Source organism: Leptidea sinapis, chromosome 39 (genome assembly GCF_905404315.1).
Source record: "Leptidea sinapis chromosome 39, ilLepSina1.1, whole genome shotgun sequence".
Taxonomy (NCBI): Eukaryota; Metazoa; Arthropoda; class Insecta; order Lepidoptera; family Pieridae; genus Leptidea; species Leptidea sinapis.
Genome location: NC_066303.1, coordinates 1921437 through 1941997, shown reverse-complemented (window position 1 = coordinate 1941997; position 20561 = coordinate 1921437). Strand labels below are relative to the sequence as shown.

Below are 20561 nucleotides of genomic sequence, written 5' to 3'. Positions count from 1 at the left end.
AAATACGTCTCATTAAATAAGCATCTCGGTGAAGGTCGTTGTATAGCGGGATCTTAGACTATATGTAACAAAGGGGGTAAAATTACTTTATTTGAACTGAGAACAATCTCTGTGGACGAAGTATCTGAAATTATTGATAACATAATATCTACAAACACTAGCACTGGTATTGATGGAATAACTACTTAATCCGTTTAAGCTATTAAGACCTGTTTACCAAAAACCTAACTCGCTGCATAAACAGATGTTAAGTTGGTGTGTATTCGCCATTCGTAAGGTTCCAAAGTGTGATTGAATTGTAGACTCCTTAAAAACTTCTAGCCTAAAAGTAATACGATTTTCGTCCAAAGTCTAATTCCTAGCTGCAGTTATAATTTGGTAACATCAATAAAATAAATAAATAAAACATATTATTGATACAAGGGAATTAAAGCTAGGTATTTTAATTGAGTTTAAAAAGCTTTCGGTACCGTCAGCCATGAAATTCTACTATCGATACTAAAATGCATAACTGGTAGTCGGCTTTTAACATATTCCAATCGTATCAATCAAATAGATGTAAGGTAACCAGAGTCAATTGAGCCCAGAGCTATTAACTACCGAAATTAATAACTTACGGTGTAGCTCAAGGATCATCTTCAGACCCCTATTGCTTCTGATATACATAAAATTGGTCTTAAAGGTGACACATATGCTGACCACACGCTAGTCTATTTTACTCAGGTCGCTCCATTACCTCCATAGTAGAACAATCACAGCATTTGCATACTTGGCTACACTCAAACATTCTACTTCTAAACTTACTATAAACACTTAAAACCTACTAAATAATATTTGCAGCAAAAAAACAAGAAAATTAGTTATAAAAAGGTTAGTATGGTTAGAGCTACCTATTAATCGAGAATGGAAAATAGAATTGTATTATCATATTCACAAGTTAATTTGTAATATTTCTTATGATAAAGCTTCTGAAACCTAAAAAATTCAACTGTCGACAACCTTGTCTGAGTGCCTATTGTTGGCAAAGGCCTCCTCCAATATTCTCAATGAATCTGTAACCCCAGCAGATTTTGTGCTTATGCCACCTGTTACAGCTCTTATTTCTTATGTCTTTAGAATGGCCAATCCCTTTTGATGAAACCTGTGTACCAGTGCATTTATGTCTTTCCTCCATTTCGGGTATTGTCTGTTGTGTAACCAGCCCACTTCCATTTAAGTATCTATGGTAATAGATAAATAATTAATAAAAATAATTTAATTGACTTAATTAAAAGTATTTTATTTATTATATAAATAGATAAATCATTAGTTGTTATTGTCTGATTTTTTATTTATGTTAATTTTTCACTATCCTGCTTCCATTCTGACACATTTCAATTCTATTCTATTATTTATATTGTGTGTGTTGAAGGGTGACCACAATTCAGCCAATGTCACGTTGAGGTAAGCCACCAAGTAACAAGTATTGGTGTCAATGAATATTCCAGTTTTGATGGTATTGATCAGTGTTTATATACAATAGTTTTTTTTACAGATTAATAACTTAAAAAAGACGTTTTCATTTGTGCTTTTGTTAGAAACCAATCTTGTCAGCCATATACAGGCAGAATACTGGACTTGTAAAAAAAAGAATTGCAAATTGTAGTTATACTAGCTTACCGACAGACGTTGTTCTGTTCATAATAAATAAAAAAAACTTGCGGGTGGATATTTGTAAAATCCGCATAATTCTGACCTCTACTCGGCAAAAGGAATATTTTACCAAATTTCAATTCTCTATGTCTTATGGTTCCAGAGATATCGTGATGAGTCAATACAAAAGTGGAAATCTATGCACATATAATTTTCATACGTGACTTTTTATTAAAATATGGCAATGCCACTAATGTATTCTTTTGTAAAAAAGGCTGTGTGAATGTATTGTGCTCAACATCATTTGCCAAGCTCTCTTAGCTCTGAATTGTTTCTTGTACATTGTGTTAATATTCCTGGAAATAAATGAACACAATTCAATTGGTTAGATATATAATATTATGATTACTGACAAATAATTAAATTATAAATTAAATTAAATTTTTATATTTTAGGGTCACGAGCAGAAAATGGATTCGTATGAGAAAAGTGACTATGGTAAATATATGCCCCAAGACAAGAGAATTTTGAAGGAACAACTTGCAATGAAGTACAAAGAGCTGGATAAGCCCCAGTATGATCCACATGAAAAGAAAATGTTGAAGGAACAACTGGCAATGAAGTACAAACATTTAGAAAAGTCGCAATATTCTCCCCAAAATATGCATGCTCGGGGCTTGCAACCACGACAGGTTTCGCCTTCTCCGCGTCATTCGCCGGGGAGAAAAATGACTGGCAGAATGAGATCTCCACCTAGAAGAAGTGTCTCACCACACGGAAGAAGACTTTCACCTCCCGGAAGAAGACTTTCACCTTCTGGAAGGAGACCTTCACCCGCTGCCGGGAGGACCTCGCCTATGGGCAGAAGCCGTAGGATGTCACCTGGCCGTAGGGTGTCACCTGCAGGGAGAAACCCTATGGAACCACCTGTAGATAGACGAATGCCGTCTAGTGGAATGATGGCCCATGGAAGGCCTGTTTCACCAAAACTCAGGAAGGAATTAGGTAATTCTCTTAAACTACACTTTCTCGGTTTATTAAATTTGCCTTACAGGAATGCCACGCCCGAGCTCTGCACAGCCTATGTCATTGGTTTTCGTTCTTTGAATTTAAATAAATATAATTCATTATAAAATAAAAAACTTTAGCGAGAGCCATCCCGTGTATCTTTTTCTCTGTAAAACGCACCTGCAACCGATGACGTTAAAGATGAATTCATATTATATTCTAAGCTAGTTCTTTGTTAAACAAAATATGAATTCACAAATAACATTTGAAAAACAATTTTATGAATGATGCTACATTTTAACCCACGACCTCCAATTACATACTATAACATATAGGTACATACAATTTGTTTTTCAAATTTTATTTGTATATTAATCCTATAAGTGAGGGTTATCACTTTAAAAACATAATAAATTGTTTAAAATATGCATATCTTCATGATTCATGAATAACTCCAGTTCAAGTTCTTCTCTTTATCATCCTTGCAAGCTTTGGTGCATCATATTTGCAATTTTACAGTTATTATGATAACCTTTTATCGAGAATCAGTACCTATTCATGTATTAGATACCCTTTATAGGCTTTAGACAAGGGCAGGGTGATTTTGTTCCGCGATTTATTCACATGTTGTCTTTTTTTTTATGGAATAGGAGGACAAACGAGCGTACGGGTCACCTGGTGTTAAGTGTTCACCGCCGCCCACACTCTCCTGCAACACCAGAGGAATCACAGGAGCGTTGCCGGCCTTTAAGGAAGGTGTACGCGCTTTTCATGAAGGTACCCATGTCGTATCGTCCCGGAAACACCGCACAAGGAAGCTCATTCCACAGCTTCGTAGTGCGAGGAAGAAAGCTCCTTGAAAACCGCACTGTGGAGGACTATGCATCGAAATACCCCATAAATAATATCCATGCACTCATCAATATTTTTCTCTTTTCTACTTAAGGTTTTTTACAACAAGACTACAAAATAAAATACTACAACTTATTTTATATGTTTAAATATAAAAAATATACAGATGGGATGACAACAGAACGTCTTTCTAATGGCAGTAATTTTTGAAATTGGACATTGAAGTTCCACGTGTAATAATTAATATAAATACCGCCTTCACATTGTAAAAATAATAATTATTGAGAACTTTAATAAAATTTTAAATAAGTAAAGTTTCTTGCGCCGCTTATTCTCTCTCAGTGCGCCATTTGTTTCCGAAGCGGCAGTATTTTTTTATGGAATAGGAGGACAAACGAGCGTACTGGTCACCTGTTGTTAAGTGATCACCGCCGCCCACAATCTCTTGCAACACCAGAGGAATCACAGGAGCGTTGCCGGCCTTTAAGGAAGGTGTTTTTGAAAGAACCCATGTCGTATCGTCCCGGAAACACCGCGCAAGGAAGTTCATTCCACAGCTTTGTAGTACGTGGAAGAAAGCTCCTTGAAAACCGCACTGTGGAGGACCGCCACACATCCAGATGGTGGGGATGATATCGTAACTTGTGGCGTGTCGTGCGAAAGTGTAATTCGGCGGCAGGAATCAGGTTGAACAGCTCTTCAGAACACTCCCCGTGATAAATGCGGTAGAAGACACACAATGAAGCGACGTCTCTACGCAACGCCAAGTGATCCAGCCGTTCACAGAGCGCTAGGTCCCCGACAATTCGAGCTGCTCTGCGTTGCACGCGATCAAATGGATCGAGCTGATACTGGGGTGCGCCAGACCAGAGATGACAGCAATACTCCATGTGAGGCCGGACCTGCGCTTTGTAGAGCGCTAGAATGTGGGCCGGCTTGTAGTATTGCCGTGCTCTATTTATGACGCCCAGTTTCTTCGAAGCCAATTTGGCTTTGCTCTCCAGATGGCCACGGAATTGGCAATCGCTCGAGATTTCGAGACCCAGTATTCCGATACTAGGCGAGGCTTTAAGGGGAGTGTTCTCGAAGAGCGGTGATACGGCAAATGGGGTTTTTTTAGTGGTAAACGCGCAAACATGAGTCTTCTGGGGGTTAAATTGGGCAAGGTTCAACTTACCCCATTCCGCGACCTTCTCGAGAGAGGATTCGATAGAAGACACAAGTTTCTCCCGGCACTGCTCGACGTTTTCCCGAGAGAGACCTGCATGGCCCATGTATACGGCATCACCAGTGCTGTCGTCTGCATAGCAATACATGTTGGCGGTGTCCAACATATCATTGATATGCAGAAGAAACAGCGTGGGAGATAGCACACAGCCTTGGGGCACTCCAGCGCTCACGGGCTTGGGATTCGAGCAATAACCGTCGACAACGACCAGTATGCTGCGCCCAGTGAGGAAGCTGGAGGTCCACTTGCATAAGCTCTCGGGAAGCCCAAATGATGGAAGTTTTGCGAGGAGCGCCTTGTGCCATACACGATCAAAGGCCTTCGCTATATCCAGACCAACTGCCAGGCCTTCCCCCTTGCTTTCAATAGCCGCCGCCCATCTATGTGTTAGGTATACCAGAAGATTGCCAGTCGACCGACCATGGCGAAAGCCGTACTGCCGGTCGTTGATGTACTGGTGACCCTCAAGGTATACCAAGAGCTGGCGGTTAATTATGCTCTCCATGATTTTGGAGAGTAGGGAGGTAGTAGCAATAGAGCTGTAGTTTGCCGGATCCGAACTGTCTCCTTTTTTTGGGATCGGATGGACAAGGGGTGACTTTTATGAATCAGGGACTACGCCTTTTGAATAAGAGTGCCGGAATAAACGCGTTAGCACCGGCGTCAACTCAAGGGCACACGTTCTAAGCACGATTGGAGACGTCCTGACGTCCAACGAAAACAGAGCTCGCCTAACAGTCTTCTGTCGGAACTGTACTTCAGGCATGGAGCTCTGACACCGCGGGATGGTCGGCGGTGTTTTTCCGTTGTCGTCAAGAGTCGAGTTGGAGGCAAAAAGAGTGCACAGGAGATCGGCTTTCTCTTTTGCCGTATGGACCAGGGTGTCATTCCTCATGTGTAACGGCGGCATGGACGGCTGGTTGAAGTTACCAAGAGCAGCTATCGACATCGACCAGAACTTGCGTGTTCCGGTCGGGTAGCTGGAAAGCTGCTCGCCAATTTTGACGACGTGCTTCGATTTCGCACGGGCGATTTGCCGCTTAAAAAATCTGGAGGCACGGTTATATTTCCTCTTCAGAACTTTGCAGTTCCTTTGAACCCAGCGCCGCAACCCAAGTTCGATACGCCTGTTTTTTGCAATCAGATGCTGCTTTAACTGTGCTGTGATCTGCCACCGATCGGCGGTACTACAGAGCTTGGTATAAAAATATCCATGCCCTGCAGTATCACATCGGCTACTGCAACGGCGCAGGCACTAGGATCATCCGAAGGGAAACAAACCATGCCCTATCCCTTGGGTAGGATGAAAAAAAGGAACGCATGTTATCCCAATCTGCTGACTAGTAGTGCCAAACGCGGCGGGTCGCTGGTGGTCTGCGACGTTGGCGTCGGATAGGCACTACACTCCTGACCAGGCAATGGTCGGATGTTCCGAGAGGGGCGTCGACAGAGACCTGGTAACCATCGGGATGTGTAGTCAGCAGAAGATAGATAGACAACAGATGGCCTCCGGTCCTCGACACTAACCTATGCGAAACATAGCGGCACTAGGCCGCTACTTCACGCCGGTATTCTGTGCGAGTGTGGCAAGTAACCCGGACGAGTCTGGCCCGATTGTGCTGACGTCATAAGACGGCAGCGTGACTCTCCCACTTTCATAAAGCCCGTAGTCGCCTCTTACGACACCTTTGGACCTGGGGCTACCCTATTTATTTACGCCCCGGGGCAGCACAGGTCTTTTGGTAATTATAATTATTTTCAGGTGACAGAAATGTGACCCGACATCATTCAGCAGGGCATAGAGTTGATTTGAGGTAATATTTTGATTCTTTTAGTATATATGCGATCATATTTCTTTAACCTCTTCCCCGCGTCCTTAGACATGCCTACACCAATCGCCTGAGGTCAAATGAAGGTCGAATCACGCCCGCGAATTGCGCACACGCATTGTGCCTCACTGCTTATTATTTACATTAATACTTAATTATTAATACAATTGAACCACCAGTGAGTGGGTGTAAGAAGATCTGGATGGATGCAACTCTGGCTCTATTTGGAAAAAGGTTTATCAGTATGATGTTTGCCTGCTGACGTTGAAGGCACCTTTTCATCATCATCCTGCGTCAAAAAATATATAGAACGTATAAAATCAAAATTTGTTCAATATGTAGATAATCTGTTATGTATCTGTTTAGATAATTTATGTGATGGGACATACATGTCCGTGCTGTCGTTAAAGGTTTTAAACAAATAGCTTCTTTAGCTGCCTGCTAGTAAGATTCATTCTAAAACGTACACAGTTCGCAGCTGCGGTAGATTCGTAACACATCACGATCTACTCGATTCTACTAAATAAAATGAAACTAAGCCAATCTTCTCAGTTCGGAGGCATAAAAAGAATAGGTGTGTTTCGGTCTGAGGTGCGCCGTAGCTAGTATAATTACTGGGCAAATGAGACTTAACATCTTATGTCTCAAGGTGACAAGTTGAGTGACGACAAGGCAATTGTAGTGCCGCTCAGAATTTTTGGATCTTTCAAGAATGCTGTACGGAACTGCAATGTAATGGGCAGGGCGTATCAATTACCATCAGCTGAACGTCCTGCTCGTCTCGTCTCTTATTGTCACATAAAAATATTCTTCGAATGTTTGGTAGATTCCTAACTGCTTAAAATGTTACTTATTAATGAATACTTTTGCAGATACTCCCCACCACGTCCCACAGAATCTGTGGCGATAAAGCAAGTCCGACCGGCCTACGAACCCACGCCACAGGTATTTTACATTGCATTCCAGTATCTTTCATAGAGAAAATGGGAATTATTTTATTTGACACAAATATTTTATTCCTTTTTTTCATTGGACCCGAAGTGTATGTGTTTTTACTTAATAATTTACACTAACTTCTTTTTGATTTAAGGTATTGGGTATTAGACGTTAAATTATTTTTATTGCAACACTACATAATATTATATTGTAATTGAAATGATATGTAAAACGATTAAGCTGTAATTTTTTGATTTAAAAGGGTGGTAATGAGTTTCTTGCCACTTCTTCTCGTTAAATCTCAACCTTTTCCGGAGTGGTGGTAAATGTAAAAAGAAAAGAAAACTTTTTTATAAGTCTCACCTAGTTTGACCTACATGAATAATGTCATTTTAATTTAATTTGATTTTGATTTGTAAAAGCAAGATGGCGAATTTTAAATTGGCCACAATGAAAATTAAAATAGTACTGTTTCGTTTACAAAAGTAAATAAAAAGTATGATGGTACGGAACTCTTCCTATAGCCTGTCCAACTCGCTTTTGACCTGTTTGTTTATGTATTTGTTACTCATTAATGTCTTTGTGTCACCTATATTGTTATGATGATAATGATTTATAGGTTCGTATTGAACAATGTACATTTTAAGGACTTTTCAGAGACTGTCTTTCAGTATTTAGTATACATATGGTGTCTTTAATGGATATGTAAATTTATCTGTATCTATAATTCCTGATCACAAAAGTTGGTATTGTCTTTGTAACCTCTGCCATATTTGTAGCATACACACTCTAAGAACATCCCCAAGACGTCATTACAACATATGAAAGTGAAAGGAAATAATAATTATTTTAATAGGACTTAAGACTTCACTCATCTAAGCCAGTTTTTTTTAACTCTGTGCAAGCGCCGGTTATTCAATCATCATTATATTTCAAATGTGGGAAAGATTTTAAAGTATTCCATTTAGAAACCTCCAAATGAAGCTTGACAATGTTTGAAATCAAACCAAAATCAAAATCTGCAGAAAAATCACCAAAACGCAGTTCTATAAAAATCTCCAAACCATAAATGTTGATTGTTTTTCGAAGGAATCTCAAATCGAAGGCAGCAGTGATATGACCGGAATGGACTTCCATAAAAATCTTCAAATGAACACTGTTGACAGTGTTTAGATGCATCCAAAATCAAAAGCAGCAGAAAAATTACTAAAACGCACTTTTCCGTAAGAATTTTCGAAGGAACACTATTGACGGTGTTTGGAAGGATCCAAAATCAAAAACAGCAGAAAAATTACTTAAACGCACTTTTCCGTTAGAATTTTCGAAGGAACACTATTGACAGTGTTTGGAAGGATCCAAAATCAAAAACAGCAGAAAAATTACTTAAACGCACTTTTCCGTAAGAATTTTCTAAGGAACACTATTGACAGTGTTTGGAAGGATCCAAAATCAAAAACAGCAGAAAAATTACTTAAACGCACTTTTCCGTAAGAATTTTCTAAGGAACACTATTGACAGTGTTTGGAAGGTTCCAAAATCAAAAACAGCTGAAAAATTACTAAAACGCACTTCTATAAGCATCTTCAAATGAACACTGTGCACAGTGTTGGGAAGGATCCGAAATCAAAGCCAGCAGAAAAAATCCAAAATGCTGTTCCATAATATTTTCAAATGAACACTGATCTTTGGAAGGATCCAAAATAGACAGGAAATTTTCAAAAATGGACGTCCATAAAAATCTTCGAATAAACACTGTTCACAGATCCAAAATCAAAACAGCAAGATAATTTCAAAAATGCACGTTGCAAGACGACTCAGCATCTCAATTCGACTTTAGGTCAACTTTCGATATAAAACTACAATTGGTTAGCAAAGTAATAATTTTTGGAGTTGAAAAAAAGAGTCTGTAAGTATTATTATTTGTGTATACGATGAGAGAGTATACAAAGCAAATTTTGTACTTTTGTAGTTTAATACTAGACATAAAATTTCAGTTTCTAATTCGATTGTTTTGAGACATTGATCTTGATAATTTGAATCACTACAAAGACTAAAAAAGTTACGTTATTAGAGTGACACTTATGCTTTTTAGAATTGGCCACTTGTTAAATGGTTTTGATGACTTTCGATTTCATTAAAGTCAACGAGATACGATATCCTACTGTAAGCCTTTAAAGATGAAGCCCCATCTCGTGCGACTGTTTACAACTGGTTAAATGAGTTTAAACGTGGTCGCACTAATGTTACCGATGATCTGCGTCAGGGACGGCTTTCTACGGCAACGACTGAATATACCATCGGCCTATAGTTGAGACTGTTAAAAGAGCAACCTATCAATTCGGATTCGGACAAGCTTAGGCATCGGTATCAGTCAGGATCACAAAATCCTCCATCAACATTTAGCGGTCAGAGGCTTCGTGGCCGGTGGATACCTCATAATTTGTCTAAGTCCCAAAAACTCCGTTGTATTGATTGGTGCCGTGAAGTAGCTGAATGATATAAGTGATCTAGGCAAGTGGAGGTGGAGTGAACTCAAATGTTGTGTTCAACATGTTTACGGGGGTCTATGGCTGGATTTACTGTTACGAAACAAAGAAAGACACACTGCTCAGTGTGTGTTTCCTTCGAACTAAAGTGAATGAAAAGAGGTCGAAGTGTGAGAAATTCTTCGAAAGGATAGGCCCTTACGCAACAGTTGTTTTATGGGATTGAAAAACAGTTACTGCAGTGTGGTACTCTAACAATTGTATGCCACTTGTCTTGGAAAAAGTTCTGCATAAACAACCTCGCAGTAGGATACTTCTTCAACTACGACACTACCTCGTCGCACACCACCAGATGAACGATCGATTATTTAGTGACGTTATGCGTGGAATAACTGGGTCACCTGCCGTATAGCACTGAAGGTTGCAAACCTTACTAATATGTATTCCCGTAAATAAATGAAAAACTTTGCGAAGAACGATTTATGGACGTCGAGGCAGCTGTAGCTGCGTTTCAAAAAGCCGTCGAAGATTATTGCGTACGGTAAGGACGAGTGGGCAAAGTGTGTTTCTCAGTGGTACCGTCGGATGCAGCGATGTACGACTTGACTTGACGTGGGCACAATTGATTTTCTCAAGAACTTACAGTTTGACCCTCGTTATACTGAACAAAATTGTCATAGAGTAGATAGCTTTATAAAAATGCTTGGAATTAATCGCACAAACCTCTCGACACTCCAATAGGTCTGCAATGAGCAGTGTCAGCATTACTGCCTAAGGTCCTCCAAACTCACTTTTCTACGACATATTTCAGGTCAGCTGGTCCATAGAGTTCATTCACAGTCCTTCATATAATTTGCTGCTATAACATTGATATCTGTAGGTGCATACGTACGATATTTCAGGCAGAAATAATTTTACTACGCGTAATCTAACAGAATCAAAGATCTTATGGAATTCAGCAAGTATCTAATTTAAATAAGGATATTGCAAATATGTCATCAGTTGACATGAAAATGTTTATGATATGAAACATTTTGGGATGTATCTGAATTATTTGGTTTGGAGGCTATTAATGTTAATACTATGAAATCTAGAAAGTACAATAATGATGGTGTGAAAAGTCAATGCTTCCAACTCACAATACATTTATTGTCACAGTAATAACTGTATATATATATATATGTACACTTACATATGGAAGCTAAATTAGATCATCTATTGAAATTAATGTGATGCAACTCGTGACAGGATGCAAAAGAATAATTATTACTTAAATAATCTTCTAATACCTGGTTGTACGCAATAATGGTTGATGAACTATAATACCACCAATTGGCGAGTTACTATAAAATTATTATGTCAGAAACCCTCTCCATGTAAATCAAATTATCACGTTTTAAACAAGAGGAATAAGTAGAAATAATACACACATTAATTGACAAAAACCTTCGAAGTGCTGCCGAATAACTCCAGTATAAGATATTTTTATGGAATTTGGTGGAAATGTTATTTATCAATTATTAAAAAGTTAAGAGACAGTAATCAAAGCGAAAATAAAGGGGAATCAAAGGGCACGAAAAGTAAGACAATCTTTTCAATGTAGGTCATGCCATCGAAAGATGTACCGAATACCAATACTGAATGAATGTTCTACACAGAATTTTGATGCTTTCCTTCTAATGAACACAAGGCATATACCAAATACAACCCAGTAAAAGTTTTGCTTCAAGTAAATGTTATGTTATGTTACTGTGAACCAGAACAAAACTTATTATATCTATGAAGAGTACTGAGAAATATAAAAAATATCTAAGAGTACCCATGTATTTCTCTTTGATTATAATATGATGGAACATGAAAACCGACTACAGTTTGTTTTACCATTGATTACGGTAATCTCTAAATACGTGTAATTGCGTATTAAAATATGAATTTGTTTATCTTTTTTTTGGTATTGCTGCATTTAAATAGAAATACATTCAGGATATGATGGTATGGAATTGTGAAATATTTACACCATTTCTAAGCATTAGTTAAATAGGGATAGATTTAAAAAAAGAAGCAAAAGCTTTGGTTTTATTTTCCTTAATCGATACTTATTTTTATGACGCTGTTCTTGTTAGCAACATTAATTTTGATTTACAGGCTTCAAATCAAGAAATGTACTCAGGTGGCTACCGTCCAAATGATACTGCACAATATAATCTTCAAAATGTACGCTCCGAAGGATCGAGCTCACGTTGGACTGTTAGGGATAAGCACTTTGGTAAAAATCTGGATGATGATAGAAGAGACGTGTTGAGGATGGCGAAATTCGAAACGCCAAGGTCTTCAGATACCGCTCGAGTTATTGAAGATGTTCATGGGCCACGTTCTTCGAATAGGGGATCTAGATCGCCAAGGCGCGAGCGGTCACCATTGCGCGATCGCTACAGAAGACATTCTCCCTCGCCGCGTTCGCCACGACGCTCTTGGGCTTTAGAAAAAAGACGCAGTCCTGAAGTGCCTGATGAAGCGCCACCACCCCCTGTTTGGACTGCGGAAAGTCCAAAGCAAGCAGATTACCGAGATATCAGACATAGTTATACCCATGCAGAGCAGACGCGTCGTCAATGGGTTCCAATATCGCAATCCAAAAAAGAAGAAGAAGCACGCGTAAGGCAATCGCGACATGATTCGAGAGAACGTATTCGACAAGAGGCACAAGAAATGCATTTCCGGGCAGAAGAGAAGGAACAAGTTGATTTTTTGATGATTAAAGAAGATTTAACTCGTCGTATTGAACAGAAAGCTGTGATTCTGAAGAAGCAAGAAGAACTGCAGAAGGAAATCGAAGATGTATATAAACGAGCTGTTGATTTTACAAAAAAGGCTGAGAGGCACAGAAAAGGCGATCAAAGACGCGATGATCACAGCGCAGTTGAAAAACAAGCTCAACGAGACATTCGTTTTGATCGCAAAGACGAAAAAAGACCGAAGCCACAAAACAATTCAATAAGTTTTGCTATCAAAACCAAAAGGCAGAAAGCTACTGAAGAACTTGCAGACAAAATTTTGTCCAAGTTCGGTGAGAATTTACCTGAATTGATCAAAGCTCAGGTATTTGAACAAATCTGTGATGCAGTCTCTAAGATTTTGGATGATATGTATGGTGATAACGACGTATCGTTCATAGAAGCTGTTATAAAATTTAACAGTAGGCATAACGTAAAGGACGAGGAGAAAATATTTGATAACGTAATGTCGAAATTCCCACTTCAATACAGAGTGCTGAAGCGGTCTGCTGAAGGTGAGCAAATTTGGCGATGTATTTTATTAATATTATTGAAGTAAATTATAAAAATTGTGGCAATAAAGATTACTGTCTGAAATGTTTAAAAGAACGACAGTGTCATCGTGTACAGGGTTGTTTTTCGTATTTTTAAATTGTACTTCTGTTCGCAGAATGTGTTCCACCACCACCAAAAACACCGAAAATGGCAACAGACGTCGCAGGTAATATTTTTCGATATTTACTTAACAATTGCATGCGTCAAAATATTATTTTACGTGTCTTTTTACAAATAGCAAAACCATTTATTTTAGTAAACGATTTTTAATGTGGCCCATACTTATTGTTTTAACTTTCAGATGTTGCTCAACCTGCGATTCTGTACGCAGGTGTGTATTTAAATCTCCGTTCCTCCCTAGTGATTTATACCATTGAGTTATTTAATTCGGAATTATTATCACTATTTAATTTTAATTTACAGTTCCAAACTGGGACTACAGTTATGCACAAAATAATTCGATAATGGAAATAGTTAATGCATCTAAAGCCTATATTGCTCAAAACAATATGAACAAAAATATGCAGAACTACTCTACATTTGTACAGCCCGAACAAAACGTCGTGCCCGAAATAGTCGAACCCGACCAAAACGTGTTGTATTTATGCAAAGATGATTTTGACCCTATCAATAGTAGCGAAGCAGTAGATTTAAAAAACTTTTTGGTTCAAAGTATGATTGAAGCATCAAACATTTCTCGGGGTGTAACACCCGATTTTACACTGAAAGGATTGCAAAGTGTGTTCCGCTACGAAGTCGAAGCCCGGGACGCAGCATCGAAGGAGTGGTTGATTTATTTGGATTTTCAGAAATTCAGGAGATTCAACGTTTTAGTGTACACAAAGGAGGAGTTATGGTATGAGCGTGCTGCGATTTGGCTACCAGGTCATTCTTCGCGCTATGATAAACTAAAACCATTCGATAAACTTAGATTACAGAATAAATTAGACGGCGTAGATCTAGGTAAGTGGAAGCTGGTGAAACAGGTGGTTACCTTGAAAGGTGTTCGTTTGTATGTCGATATGCCTCCGTCGTCCGCGCGCGCTCTAGAGAAACACAAAATGAAGCTCAGCTATGAACTGCAAAAAGTCGATGTTTACCTTAAAGCGGTAGCTGTTGATAAAGATGCTTTTGATGCCGGTTTAAAGGTTAAATCGATTGAACCTCCTGTAGAAACAGCCACAATGTCCTCGTTGCCACAGGATACAAAAATCATAAAGTTCGCCTTGAAAGGTGATAAACCAATTTCAATGCCCATTGCACGTAAGATTAAAAGCAACATTGTTAGCAATATATTCAAATATCTTACGAATGGTGGTAAAAGCAAGATTGACGTTGTGAAATATGGAATTGCTCATCCGGGATATTTTGGCTTGTTGCCCGAAAACGACGACACAAGACGTTGGTTTCTGAATTATAATTCAGGTTTCGGTATGGTTAATAAACTACCTGTAGTAATTGTGGGTGGTAATGATCAAACACGTTACATACGGATGGAAATATTTTTACCCCCGAATGTTGTTATGGCTGCTACTTCTGCGCTCGAGAAGCTAAGAAGTAGCAATCATGGTGTTAAGAAGTTAAATATCACCAAATGGAAAGCTATAAAAATAAACAAACACAGAAGTATGAATAAATCTCGACTTGAGGTTGAAATTGATATTGAATCGGTTGAGACTCTCAGAAAAATGGGATTTAAACTGGATTTCGTTATAAGTGCTAATCAATGTTACTCTGTGGATGTTCGATCCGTCGACTCTGAGCGTAATTTGATAAACATGTTGGAAAAATATAAAAGCGAGCAAAGTGATAGCTACGAGGTTTCTAATATGGATATTGCATCATCAGATGATGATGTACTTTGCTTAGATTAAGTTAAGGTTTTCACTTTTCCCTTATTGTATGTTATTCGTATTAATATTGAGTTCAATAAAGAAGTTTGTCATGATGTATTTTATTAATTTTAGCAAAGATTCATCTCGTATCTATTAAATCTACGTTTCTCTTCCTATTCTTGTAATAGTTCGATTAAGAAAATTACCCACGATAAGATTATTAGACTGCGATAGCTATTTGGAATGAAGCTTAAAAATGAAATAACATGTGAGACATTTCGTTTAAAAATACTGTAGTTGTAAGTCAAGTAACATTTATTGGGAGAAACAAGGTCAAGAAAATTGTTTATGCAAAGCTTTGCATATCTATTTGGTAAGTAATTAAGATTGAATGAACTTGTGTACTTAACATTTTAGTGTCATAATCTTTCCTAAGTTCGTTTCAGGCTCTATAAAACATAAACGCGAAGAGGATGCAAACACCGGAGTTCTTTATTCATTCCGAAGATTGATGGTGCTCTCAGTTCTTGTAGAAGATTTCCAGAAATTGGAGCAGCACATGGGAAGATTTTGTAATATGCAGGTATGAACAAAAACTTAATTTCAATTAATTTATTCCAGGTGTTGACGACTAGTTATATGAATTATTATTTGCTCTTTTCTGGGAAGATAATGTGAGTATGAAAAGATTACGAATTTCGTTCCTCGCGGTAAGTTTTAATTAGAATTAAGTAAACCTTGGACAGAACCCTTCAGAGAGCATGTGAAGCTGTATCGTGTTGTTAAGATGCTTATCCACCTTCTCAAGAATTGTATTTTGATACACATGAGTCAGTATTTTGAGAATTGTATGACAAAAATGTGGGTCAGTCACTGGGATTGCTTCTTCTCTTCCTATTACGACTATTTGAGAAGATTCAATTGAAATAGGTAAGAATTTTTCATGACCTCTTTTTGTGTACCGCTTAAGTTGTTTTGAATTAAACACCCTATTCAATTTTATTTTTATATTATTGGTTAAATAATCTTTTGCTTTCGCACAGGATTTCTTCCAATAATTTTCTTCACTGTACTGCTAGGACGGCCAGATCTTTTACTGTTTTTTTACTTTTTAATACTAATTACCTAAATTCTACTCTGTTAATATACCACTGGTGTTTCTAAAACTAAAAGAAACAGTGAGTTTTCGTATTTTTAGATTTTCTTTTTCTGAACACACATCTATGATGAAAGTTTTATCTAAATATCCATATTTTGACCCAGACTCTTCATTCACACTAGAGCACTAATAATACCACTCATTGCTAGAAATACTTTCAATGTATTTGCTATTATTTCTGGCATTTCAATAGAAGGCTTGCCGATGTTCGTCTCCATCCGCGCCGCCATTTTCATTTTTATGTTTTTATTTTTCACCTTATCTATCTATCGGATTCAGATCACAATTATATGGAGGTAAATAAATGCGATATTAAGTATAATTTAATTGGGTGATGAGAAGCAAAGAGCATTTTCATAAAAAGAAATTAAATATTGATTTTTTCCTGCAGCTAATCGTCCATATATTATTCCTAAGTATGACAACAGTTCCGAATTTGGCCACGGGTCTAAAGATCCTTGTCGCAATGCATACAGTTATTCGATTAAAAATAGAATTATAAAAAGCGCCTGTCGCCCTCTATTCTACCCTTCGAATAAAGTAAAAGTTTGTATTATTATTTTAGTATTTTTTTACACAGGGCTGCAGCGTGTGTAAGTATAGATAGCTACACTGCCTTTGAAATAAAAATAATTGAAGCCATATTAGATTATTTTCCCTATTCTCTTGTTGTACATATATTTCAGTGCGGGAAGTATTCCGAAGAGCTGCCATGTCAAATTCCTAACGTCGATATTTAGTTAATGCGGCATCAATGTGAATCACCAACAGGCTAGTTGCTAATTTATTTGTTTATAGGCGAGGTCAAATAGTTGTTAGAGGTTAAAATACCTGCCTATTCATTATTCAATAATTGGAAATATATTCGCATATAATAATATATAAGCGACTTTCGGCATAGAGTTGTAGAAAACGGTGAAGCAACATAGTGAAAAGTACTGATGGTTGGGGGTAAAGATAATGGCAATGGGGTAAATATACAATGGGAGGGTGTAAGATTTTCTTAAATAACTTTTTAACGATGGCTCATAGCAAATTCTGCATCGCACCCCACACCCAGTCGCGCATCGGCAAAATATGTTGTTTGAGAATGAATTTAGGTGCCACTGGATCGTTGGTTGTTGGCTTTAGGATATCATCGTCACTGGCTCAGCACCATTGAGTCGGTGGTAGGGGTTTGCCGAGCCATTGTTGTGTCTGAAGAAGAAGTAATAAGATCAACGTCAGTATTAACTCAAATATATATTTATAATACAGTATTTGACAACTTCTGATTAATGATACCTGTACACTCTCAACGAGTGCTGCTGCGAAGCTCCTCTGGTAGGATGAAGAGTGGCCAGATCTGATTTCGGCATCATCGATGCCCTCAAAAATCTGAGTAGCGGTATTTATGAAGATTTTGTACCTGGACAGGCGCTTGGTAAATTGCCAGAAACAGTTTCTCGCCGGCCTTTTGAATACTCTCAGGTGATGTAATAGCTCTCTGCAAATATCTGGATGTTTTGGATCAGGTATGTTTCTGATCCGTGAACAGCTAAGCAATTCCCATTTTGCCCTTTCCATGGATAGCGGAGGTCACATCCAGAGAAACTGTGAAGAAGGAGAATTGTCTTGGCAAATGGAAGCTGCTGAAATTGTCGCACTGTATACAAATGGACCTAATCCCATGAGGAAGAGTATCAAGTTGACATTTTCCTCAACTATTTCAACAGTTGGATGAACGGCAGCCTCATCCAACCCGCACTTGGCTATACTACCATTAGCATCTCCTGTTGCAACAGTTGTTTTATTCCCTGTTGCTGTATCATTTTCTCGGTGAGGAACTGAATCAGCCTCGTTTTCTTCTTTTTATTGGCTATGAAATGCTCCTGTTGAACAGTGATGAAATTTTTTTTATGCAACTGTTCAATGCTAAGCTTACTTAATACTTATTGTGCACTGCTTTGTTTGAAAGCAGATACACGCTATATATTTTCAGCTACTCAACGAATAGCAGTTTGGAATGGCATGCATTTTTCTTAAGTGTTTGTTTATCTTATGTAACTCCTGCGCCGCCGCTATAGACAATGTGATTTCTGAAAACAATCGCTCTTTTATATCTGAAAGATTCTTTATCGATGTACTTGGGTCTATCTATTCCAATTATCTCGGTTTTTTGTCGTTGCTGGTGTTGAATGGTTTTTTAAAGTGTAACTGTTTTAATGTGGTGATAATAGTTAGAGATTTCACTGCAGTCGTTGTATCATCTGCGCTGTAGTCTACGCTCTTTTCGATATCGTCAGTCTGTTTAATTACGTATACAACGTGATAGATTGTAATGTTTATTTTATTTATAGGTGAAAGAGGAAGCAAGCGATGAAAGTTGGTTTTGTATACATCTATTGTTATATTTTTATCGTCGTAATGACACTTGTCCGGAATAACTCACCGCTATTAGATATAAGATTTCTGTAATACCGTTGTTTTGCGTCAGAAATAATACGGAATCTTTGATCAAATATTGACAAATTTAAAAACTCGGCCTTATAACTGTAAGAGAAATAGGGGTGCAAATAAACATGTTGCTATATTTTATTAAATATGGCGAACCCATAGGCTTATAATATACTGATGTATAGACGAACAAAGAGTGCAAGCTGCACGAATTGTCGGGGAATAAACCAGTGCAGTGCCGGGGTTTACCGCATTTATAACGGGGAATGTTCCGAAGAGCTGTTTCACCTGATTCCTTCCGCCGAATTCCACCTTCGCACTTCTTCACGTACTACAAAGCTGTGGAATAACCTTCCTTGTGCGTTGTTTCCGGGACTATTCGACATGGGTACCTTCAAAAAAAGTACACCTTCCTTAAAGGCCGGTAACGCTACTATGATTCCACTGGTGTAGCAAGAAAATTTGGGCGGTGGTGATCACTTAACACCAAGTGACACGAGCGCGCGTTTGTCTTCTATAAAAAAAAAAGTGATTTTGACATCTCTAACGGAGCAGGTAGAACTACGCCTAGATAGAAAAAGAAAGCGAATCTATTGTTCCTGTAACTTATTTTAATTGACAAGTCGTAAACAGTCAGCCACGCTTGACAGTAGCTCTGGTATTTTGATAACTAAACCACTAGCTAACGCCATATTGGCAAAATATCAAAAGTGGTCACGCATTATCGGGCTGTCTTGTCGTCTATACACTATACTAAGGCCAACGAGACTAGATAAAGAATTTAAACAAACGGACCTATACTAAGTTATATTGTCATAAATACGGCTGATTCGGACTCTTCCGGCGAATCATCTTTGTCTATTACAGACGACAGCGATTAGAAGAGGGAATCAATAATTTGTATATAATTAAGACTTGTAAGACCATACTCTTGACCTCAGGTATTGCAGATGATCATGAGCGGCTGCCACCATCAGCACCACTCCCCATCTCGTAAGCCTCTTGCAGCCCTCTTATATAACAATATATCAAATCAAATCAAAATCACTTTATTCATGTAGGTCACGGAAATGACACTTATGAATGTCAAAAAATACTTAGAAATACCTCATTGCGAATTAAAATAGCAGTGTCCTTCTTACAGGCAGAAGAAACAGATTTGACCCGAGATCGGCACGTCCTCTGCCGCAAAGGATAAGGGCTTCGATTCCTGGTAAGCCATTTCTTAAGGATTATTTGATCTCAGTTGTAGACCAAAAAATAAGTCTTATTTAGTTTCGAGAACATATACAAACAAAATAGTCTCTACGAATTTTCAAAAAGAAATTGAGAGCAATAATTATTTATTTATTATTGTCTATATTAGCTTCTGTTCCGACCATAAACTCGTTAGAGTTAGTATACAACCGTAATAGACGAACCCTGTGTGAAAGTGAGATAACTATCCTTACATCCTATCATCTCTGGTCTGGCGCACCCCAGTATGAGGTCACCCCACCTCAGGCGGGTCTCGAAATCTCGAGCGATTGCCAATTCCGTGGCCATCTGGAGGGCAAAGCCAAATTGGCTTCGAAGAAGCTGGGGGTCATTAATAGAGCACGGCAATACTTCAAGCCGGCCCACATTCTAGCACTCTACAAAGCGCAGGTCCGGCCACACAAGGAGTATTGCTGTCATCTCTGGTCTGGCGCACCCCAGTATCTGCTCGATCCATTTGACCGCGTGCAACGCAGAGCAGCTCGAATTGTCGGGGACCCAGTGCTCTGTGAACGGCTGGATCACTTGGCGTTGCGTAGAGACGTCGCTTCATTGTGTGTCTTCTACCGCATTT

General features: G+C 38.4%; 1 protein-coding gene across 8 annotated transcripts in view; it reads left to right on the top strand.

The window, feature by feature from the left end:
* LOC126976151 (serine/arginine repetitive matrix protein 1-like) overlaps positions 1–20561 on the top strand; it is a 51855-nt gene that overhangs the window by 20213 nt on the left and 11081 nt on the right. For 2 of the 8 annotated variants that reach the window (XM_050824359.1, XM_050824356.1), the window contains exons 7-13: positions 2088–2637; positions 6483–6534; positions 7422–7494; positions 12117–13260; positions 13416–13466; positions 13602–13631; positions 19875–19943. In XM_050824359.1, coding sequence (XP_050680316.1) covers positions 2088–2637; positions 6483–6534; positions 7422–7494; positions 12117–13260; positions 13416–13466; positions 13602–13631; positions 19875–19943 — 1969 coding nt within the window. Of the gene's footprint in view, positions 1–2087; positions 2638–6482; positions 6535–7421; positions 7495–12116; positions 13261–13415; positions 13467–13601; positions 13632–13723; positions 15249–19874; positions 19944–20561 lie in introns of those variants that run through there. The other 6 variants (XM_050824357.1, XM_050824361.1, XM_050824358.1 and 3 more) reach the window with 6 other exon arrangements.